Genomic DNA, 9,250 nt, shown 5'->3' on the forward strand with positions numbered 1-9,250 from the left:
TTTATTGATATTCTAAAAAGAAAGAACTTTAGTTATAAAATATGGCAAAGTTCTCAAAGGAACCCCATTGAGTCAAGACATTGGGGACAACAAAGACATCCCAGACATGTATAGGAGGTTTAACTTCCAGCCTCAGATTCCGATTTGCTTTGAAAATCTTGATACTAAAGGATGATCAAAAAATTTTCCATCACTCATGGCATTAATTGCTGTCATGTACTTTAGGAGTGTAAAACTTAAGGCCAGGAAGATAATTTCGACCATATTTTGTGATACGTTTTGTTTGTAGAGTCCTTACGGCTGACGATCAAGATCAAATCTTGACTAGGGTTGAGTGATCGGGATTGGAAAAGATCGAATTCCGACCCGTTCTTTTCCAGTGGGATTGAGGTCGTAGATTATTTCAAGATCAGCTCAACCCTCAAGTGACTTTTCCCATAGAGAAGCATTGACTAAGGTTGAAGATCAGAAAAGATCGGATCGCAATCCACGATCGAGCAAATTTCATGATCGGGATCGGCTGGAAAATGATCGGAAATCGGATTTTGAAATCGATCCTGAAATCTCAAGATCGATTAGTAACGGAAATTGAAAATTGTAAATTTGACCTCCATTTTGTTTTAAGTTCTTTTGAAAGGATTAAGAAACTTTCTAAATGCTGTTTTCAATTCTTTCAGGGGTGCAGTTTTGAGATTGGGGAGGAATTTATGGGGGTGTCTATCAGAGAGGGTTTTCGAGTTCCCTTCAGAACAGAACTGGTCCCTTGAAAAAGGTGGTTTGGAAATTTTCTTGAAAATTTCTGCTTGACTTTAAGCCTTATAAAATCTGAAAAAAAGTTAAAGGGTGATTAAAGTTTGATGCCAGGATAAAGCAGAGATTTGGTAAATTCTACCATATGTGGGTAGTATGGCTTTCTATCATTTCAATGTTTGCTTGCAATTTTTTTTCCCAAATTTTCACAGTCCAGTGACATTAATGTGACCACCTGTCCAAATCCAGAATAACCCCCTTTGGCAGAGCGGACCGCTGCGAGATGTGCAGGAAGAGAGGGGATGTTGTGGTGATGATCACTGGGATGTTGAGCCATGCCGACTCCAGTACCGTGGCCAGCTGTGCTAGGTTGCGCGGTTGAGCATCCACCGATCGAGGTGATCCCACAGATTCTCGATTGGGTTCAAGTCCGGGGAATTTGCTGGCCAAGGGAGTACGGTAACTCATCCTGGTGCTTGTCGAACCACACACGTACACTGTGAGCTTTATGACACGTCGCATTGTCCTGCTGGTAGATGCCATTATCCTGATGAAAAACATTTCACATGTAGGGGTGAACATGGTCGGCAAGGATAGATGCATACTTGTGCTGATCCATCGTGCCTTCCACAATGATGAGCACACCCAGATGGCTGATGACATGCGCCTTCTGCGATTGGTTATTTAACGTTGACGTCAAAAGTAGGCGCTGGTCACATTACTATGACTGGACTGTGTATAACTCAATGAAGTTATACACCACGTGACATATGTTTTACATGAGTGCCTATGAGTCGCATCCTTTATGACAACCACTACGTATAACACTGAGCAGACAGCGTCTATATTGGCCACATCTCCTGACTACAATCTAATATACACAGTCAGATGATTTATATAATCTATTAATACCATACGTATTGCTTAGTGATGACCGTTTTTTTTAGCTTTTACGGATCTTTGCAATAAACCGACACCACTTGCCTTTAAAATTCCTAAAAGGTAATGGAAATAAAATGTTCAGCAGATGTGAGCGTTGTGCGAGATTTCCAGTCAGCCGTACTGATACAGTATCTCTAATACCGCAAAGGAGGAAATTCACAAACCTCCCCATTTATACAAAGTCTTATCACACTGCTGAAGCCGGGAGGTTGCTGAGTGATGTCAGGAGATGTTTCACCAAATTACAAGACAATATTTTACTTTCTAAGGAATGTTACTCTCCTGCAAATGGAAATGACATTTAGCACTCGCGCACACATCATCGGGGGACATGACGCTTTTTTTCCACGTGTTGGTCAAAACAGGGAATCAAGGACTGGCTCTGGGCAGTGTCGCCCACTAGTGGAAAATGTTACTGAGCAGAAAACAACAGAATAAAATCAAAGCAAAAAAAGCAGAGATTGATGAGATTTAGATTCCTCTTCGGTTCATTCGTTACATATTCTGCATTGAAAATTTATGAGAAGGGCAAAAATATTGATGATGTTTCCTTAGGATAGATCATCAATATAATAACAATAATACATTTTATTTATATAGCGCCAACATATTCCGCAGCGCTGTACGATTTGTAGGGTTCCAATACAGACAGAAAGATACATTACAAAGAAAGTCATTTCACACAATGGGACTGAGGGCCCTGCTCGCAAGAGCTTACAATCTATGAGGTAGAGGGGGTGACATAAGAGGTAGCAGGGGCGGCATTACTTATACAGGGGTCAGACACTCCTGTAATAGAGGTGACTGTCATTACACAAACATACAACTTTATGAGCCGTCACCAGTCGTGTCCTGTAACATGTGGATGGAGCTTGGACCTATAAAGTTAGTCTGAAATGGCCTCATATCATGTGGGGAAATGTGGGAGCGGGGACAGAGGAGGGTTAGATTTTGGGGATTCTAATGACGGTACAGAAGGTTTACGTTAGGAATTGTGATAGGCCTGTCTGATAAGATGCGTCTTTAGTTTGCGCTTGAAGCTGTAGAAATTGGGAGTTAATCTGATTGTCCGGGGTAGAGCATTCCAGAGAAGTGGTGCAGCTCAGGAGAAGTCTTGTATACGAGTGGGGGAGGTTCTGATAATAGAGGATGTAAGTGTTAGGTCATTGAGTGAGCGGAGAACACGGGTTGGGCGGTAGACAGAGATGAGGGAGGAAATGTAGGGAGGTGCGGCATTATGGAGAGCCTTGTGGAGGAGGGGGATAACTTTATATTTTATTATGAATAGGCAGCCAATGTAGTGACCGGCACAGACCGGAGGCATCGCTGTAGCGTCTAGCCTGATAGATGAGCCTGGCCGCTGCATTCAGAATAGATTGTAGAGGGGAGAGTTTAGTGAGGGGAAGACTGATTAGTAAGGAGTTACAGTAGTCAAGGCGAGAATGAATCAGAGAGACAATAAGTGTCTTTAGTGTATCTCTGGTAAGGAAAGGGTGTATTCTGGAGATGTTTTTGAGGTGGAGGTGACATGAGCATGCGAGTGATTCAATATGGGAGGTGAAGGAAAGGTCTGAGTCAAACATGACCCGAGGCAGCGGCCATAATGCCTAGGAGTTATAGTAAGGCCTGAGACTGCTTTCATAGTTAATAGTCCCCTCCCACAGAGGTAATAGCCCCGCCCCCCTCCGCACTGAGCCATATGAATGCATTCTCCGAACTGACAAAGTGCACAGAACCATTTATCAATCCTAGAGATGACTCTGATTTCCATAGATACCAACAGAAGCTTCCTGATCCAGTTATGACATGGATGGCGTCTTTACTCTACACTCAGTACGGATAATTACTGCCATCTAGTGGCCATAATTCAGAATGGGTCTATACAGCGCTGTACAGCAAAAAAAAAAAAAAAATTTGCAAAAAACAAGCCACAGGACACCAGTATAAGAATCCCAAAATAGGCGGCGCTCCAATGATCAAACACAGTATATAACGCACCCGTTAGTCCATTGCAGCCACCCTATATGTTATATTATAAAAACTGTAAACGAAGCCGACCATGTCTATGACCAGTCTCAGAGACAGAAAGGGGGGCGCTAGCAGCACTGGAGCGTTCCCAAACCAGCGTGCCCTTTACCTGCGATTAACTTCCTTCTATTAACAAAAGATGTTGTTTTACTGATAGAATTTGGGGAAATGAATAAATTTTTATTAACATTTCGTGAAAAGTGAAAACGTGTATAAATGGAAATTTAGGTTTTTTGATTTTTTTTTTCTTATCCACTAGAGAGTGCGCCATATTGCAGAAATAAGTTTATATTTTTACAGTCTGACGTGGAGGTGATTGATGTGTATTTATTTATTATATGGATTGTAGGGATGTGATTTTCATTTTTTTCAAAATTATTACATATTTTTTTAAGTTTTTTTTATTTTATTAGATTGCTTGTACCATAGACTGCAATACTACTACTACTAATACTACTGTATTACAGTCTATGGTACAATCCCTGTATTGCCTTTCCGCAATGTGGGGCGTGTGAATAGGACCATATGAATGTATTCATTTCCGTTGTGTGAGGGACGTAAAAAAAAAAAAAAAAACAGCCATCACAAGCAATTTGTATAAGTGAGACTAGGTTCACATCTGCGTTGCAGTCTCCTTAGGAACTCGGTGGGTGCAGGGGATTATATTTGGGGCCCTTTAGCTCAGTTCAGTATAAGTACCGGTGCTATTCAGAAAAGTTTGGAGTTGCCCTGCTGTCTTAGTAGGACAGTGCAGTCATGTTTAGGGGATCTTGGTGCGCATTCACACTGCTGTTGTACAAGTCTATTGCTCTGATCTGTCATCGGAGGAGCACAATGTACAGAGTCTCTGTCTGTCTGTCTGTCTCAGTGTCTCTCTCTCAGTGTCTCTCTCTGTCTCTCTGTGTCTGTCTCTCTCTCTCTCTGCCTGTCTCTGTGTCTCTCTGTGTGTGTGTCTGTCTCTCTGTGTCTCTCTCTGTCTGTCTCTCTCTGCCTGTCTCTCTCTGTCTGTCTCTCTCTGTGTGTGTGTCTCTCTCTCTGTCTCTCTCTCTCTGCCTGTCTCCGTGTCTCTGTGTGTGTGTGTCTGTCTCTCTCTGTGTCTCTCTCTGCCTGTCTCTCTCTGTCTGTCTCTCGTTGTGTGTGTGTCTCTCTCTCTGTCTCTCTCTCTCTCTGGCTGTCTCTCTCTCTGTCTGTCTCTCTTTCTCTGTGTGTCTCTCTCTCAGTCTGTCTGTGTCGCTCTCTGTCTCTTTCTCTCTCTGTCTGTGTGTGTGTGTCTGTCTGGCTCTGTGTCTCTCTCTCTGTCTCTCTCTCTCTCTGGCTGTCTCTCTCTCTGTCTGTCTCTCTTTCTCTGTGTCTCTCTCTCTCAGTCTGTCTGTGTCGCTCTCTGTCTCTTTCTCTCTCTGTCTGTGTGTGTGTGTGTCTGTCTGGCTCTGTGTCTCTCTCTCTGCCTGTCTCTCTCTGTCTCTCTCTCTGCCTGTCTCTCTCTGTGTCTCTCTCTGCCTGTCTCTCTCTCTCAGTCTGTCTCTGTGTCGCTCTCTGTCTCTCTCTCTCTGTGTCTCTCTTTCTCTGTCTGTCTCTCTCTTTGTGTCTGTCTCAGTCTGTCTGTGTCGCTCTCTTTCTCTGTCTCTGTCTGTCTCTCTCTGTCTCTGTGTGTGTGTGTGTCTCTCTCTGTCTGTCTGTCTCTGTGCCTCACTCTGTGTCTCTGTCTCTCTCTCTGTGTCTCTCTCCCTCTGTCTGTCTCTCTCTGTGTGTCTCTCTCCCTCTGTCTGTCTGTCTCTCTCTGTGTGTCTCTCTGGGTCTCTGTCTCTCTCTCTCTATGTCTCTCTCTGTGTATGTCTCTGTGTCTCTCCCTCTGTCTCTCTCTGTCTCTCTCTCTCTCTCTGTCTGTCTCTGTGTCTCTCCCTCTGTCTCTCTCTGTCTGCTCTCTCTCTATGTCTCTCTCTGTGTCTCTGTGCACTTGGCAAATTAATGAATCCGCTATTAGCTCCGGCCGCCACCAGATGGCGCTTGGTTGCGGTCATCGCATCACGTGACGTTCTACCCCTTGGCCCGGAAGAGGAAACAAGCACCGGAAGTTGCTGGGTGACCTGAGCTTGGCATTGAGACGCAGAGAGACAAGGTGAGGGCTGAGCTGTGGCGCAGTTCGGGCGCTGTTTCCTCGGCGGGGTCTGTGGGGTTGTATTGGGAATGTGAGGTGCGGGGCTGAGGTGACTGCGGGCGCCATACTGTCAGGCACATTACAAAGACATGGACGTCTGTGTCATCTCTGATGCCCTTTCTTGACAAGCCGGCGGGCAGATAAGGAGTTAAATGAAAGGGGCAATAATAGGACGGTGTAGTGTGTGAATAGGGGTGACTTGTATTATCCCTCCTATGCAGGTTGTCTCCATCTGCCTGACCCCAACATAACACAGGGCAGCCATTGTGATCACTGCATCTATCTCACCTATCCTCTGCATTGTGCTGTTCCTCTGTTACTCCTCCTGTCAGTTCATGAATAACTTGCCCCTGGGTGTTCTCAGTCGGGGGGTGACTTCCTACCTAATCTCATTGTCCAGGGGCAGATTTATTATTGAGTCTATGGCGTCGATAAAAGCCACAAACCTTTGAGTTTATATCAATTGCAACCAAAATCTTCATAACTGGTGCTTTTAAGCAAGCAATAGTGATGGCGGAGTAATAAGCACTACATTTAATATGATATATGGCGGTATACTAGGGTAGATTACCACGGGGATCTATTCATGTGACTTGTCAAAGGAGCTCATTGTAAATGTGGCACGGGCGATATGATTTGGCCCAGTGTAGGTGACGTGACGACCCATGACATAACCAGACTTGTGACATAAGACATATTTATTACAGTATTTGCAATGATGCCAGTCTTTGTATCTCCTGTAGCAGCGGAGGATGTGCCTGATGTCAGGAGGGGTCACATAAGCGGCGTACGATAATAATAAGTATACCCAATTCTATTTTCTGTACAATAAACATTGATATTTCCTGTTTTTCAGCCAGTAAATCATGGGCGGACTACACTTTGGAGACCTTGCCAAGGTTCGGCATATCATCACCTTCACCTTATCTCCATTTGAACAAAGAGCTTTTGCCAATGTCATCTCCAAAGGCCTGCCCAACGTGTGGAGGAGGATTTCATCCAATGTCCTCACCGTAGCTCCTCGTAAGTATCTATATTCCTGCGGAGCAACTGCAAAATAAACCGAGTCGTCTCAGTTGAACTTGCTCGCACTTATTTTGCGTTCTTGCTGTCCTGTCCGTCACTGTCATTGACTAAAGGATATGTCGCTATCTGTCCACTGTCTGGTCAGGATTGCCAATATATAAGTGCGTAAATAGGGGGCATAGTCTATAAAAAGAGGGGGGGGGTCCTAAAATAATCATTCATTAATTGTAATCGAGGTAAAATATTTAATTGTGATTTTAGTTATTAATTCTTCAGTTCCTAGCTCCAGTGTATTCAGCCATAGACCTACAGCCTGACTTCTCTACTTCGGACATCATCCAATTCGTCTACTCTAGGGGTGATGACTAGAGTAGAAACAAAATCCGCGCATATTTATCAACGTCACGCTTTGGGGTTGATATAAGGTCGGCGTTTCCTTACACCAGTCTTGATAATAGGCCCGATTGGTGCAGGGCACATCTGAATTATATCTCAATAAATCTTGTGCATATCCATGTGCCAGAATGGAAATCTATGGTAGCTGGGGCAGATTTCCTGTATAACGTGACATCAGTCCATCAAGTCCAACCTATAACCCTACAATCCCCTACAGTGTTGATCTAGGGGAAGGCAAAAAACAAACAAACCCATGCGGTGTGTTATAATAAATCTGTAGGGCCAAGTCGCCCTTCACCCACTTTACTCTGCCCACTTTTGCACGTCGCACCTTTGTTGCAAGAAAGGGCCTTGTGCCAATATGCGCCACGTTATCACTCATCTGTAGATGGAATTAAAAAAAAAAAAAATTCTCCCTCAGTGAGTGTAATGACAGGTAATGGGGTCATGTTACAACCCACAAGGCCCCACGACCTCCACCCTGAATCCAGCAGTAGTCTGACCCTACTGGGTTTCTGCTTGACGGTACCAACTGACATTAGGTGCTGCTGGTCATGTGACATTTGCCATCTTAATGACGTTGTCCAGTCTATAATAAATTATTTCAGTGCGCTTTAAGATAGGTCATCAATACTAGATCTGCAAGAACCCGACACGCACAACCTCTGCCCATCTGCTATATCAGGACGACTCCGTCATTGTATGATTTGTATCGGCGGCTTTATGTTACTGCCCCATTGTACAGCACTATGGGACCCTACTGTAGTGACCAACGCTGCCGCTACAAATATCGTATGGCGAGTGAGCAGCGCATCTCCCAGTACGTACACATTACCTGCCCGTGTTCTATGGAGGATTGTAGCCTCAGAGTCCCAGAAATTAATATAGGACCACCCAGATATCAGACTCTTCTCTGGCCTTGACTATAGGATTCCTGACGCTTTCCCTGAGGTGAGATGGCAGACGTGACACGTTAGTTTTCTATTATTGGCATACAATTCTCTCACTGTTAATTATTATTTTTGTGTCGGTTTCTGACCTTAATATTTAGTTACAAAACACATCACGGCCATTGAATGCAAACAGAAGTTTCATAAAACTGGGTTGACCCCTTTAGTTCTGCCAGGTCACTTACAGAACAGCGAGATCTAGCACCATTGTCACGGGAATAAGGATAGAGCGCAGTTATAGGAGTATATGGCAGAGCTTTGCGTGGCTATAAGATGAGAGAATCCGTCATCAGTCCCTCCATTTCATCCTCTTGGTATTCTGTATCTCATGTCTGGTCACATTCCTTCCGCAGCCTTTGTCTTGGCGTATTTGGTCTACAACTGGGGAAACAAGGAACACGAGAGACTGAAGAGGAAGGACCCATCCCTGTATGAAAATGACCAGTAAAGCCTCCACCCCAGGGAATATCCTCCATCCTCACCCTCTAAGACTCTGTCGCCGCTGCATTGTGTGACCTGGATTATTTATTGCAGCGCCAAACCTGACTTTTCACATAATAAAATTCTCTACGCTGCTTTGTGGTTTTAGAATTTTTTTTTTTCCACGAATGAAGGTAAAAGTGGCCGCTCAGTTGTCAAGGTTCCCACCAATGTAAAAGGGAAATATGTGTGTGTGTGTGTGTGTGTATATATATATATATATATATATGGTATAAATATATATATATATCACACACATATATTCCATACTATCTATTTGTAGAAGAATAATACACAGTTGAGGCGCAGAGTCACCCCAAATCGAGGATCTTTTAATCTGACTTGCATACAAGGAAACAAAGCGTTGCCTGACCAAATCTTTGGCAGCGTAAGTATTTCTAATCTCCTGAGCGCAGGGACGCCACCTGTACTGTTACATACATAGGAATCCTTAGTCTAGAACCAGACGGCCGACCTTCAGTATTACTGTAACCATTTATCTGACTCTTGTGTCCTTATCAAA

The 9,250-nt window shown here is 44.0% G+C and overlaps 1 protein-coding gene across 2 annotated transcripts; it reads left to right on the forward strand.

The window, feature by feature from the left end:
• Positions 1–5,757: 5,757 nt before the first annotated feature.
• Positions 5,758–8,822, forward strand: UQCRQ (ubiquinol-cytochrome c reductase complex III subunit VII). Of its 2 annotated transcripts, none has more exons than XM_075276445.1 (3): positions 5,758–5,836; positions 6,732–6,898; positions 8,601–8,822. In XM_075276445.1, the coding sequence occupies exons 2-3, from the start codon at positions 6,742–6,744 to the stop codon at positions 8,693–8,695; spliced, it is 252 nt and encodes an 83-aa protein (XP_075132546.1). In that variant the 5' UTR covers positions 5,758–5,836; positions 6,732–6,741; the 3' UTR covers positions 8,696–8,822. The 2 variants fall into 2 exon arrangements, with proteins under 2 accessions (XP_075132546.1, XP_075132547.1); XM_075276446.1 differs by lacking the exon at positions 5,758–5,836 and adding an exon at positions 5,888–5,911.
• Positions 8,823–9,250: the final 428 nt, after the last annotated feature.

The sequence above is a fragment of the Leptodactylus fuscus genome, chromosome 5, assembly GCF_031893055.1.
Source record: "Leptodactylus fuscus isolate aLepFus1 chromosome 5, aLepFus1.hap2, whole genome shotgun sequence".
NCBI classification, from domain to species: domain Eukaryota; kingdom Metazoa; phylum Chordata; class Amphibia; order Anura; family Leptodactylidae; genus Leptodactylus; species Leptodactylus fuscus.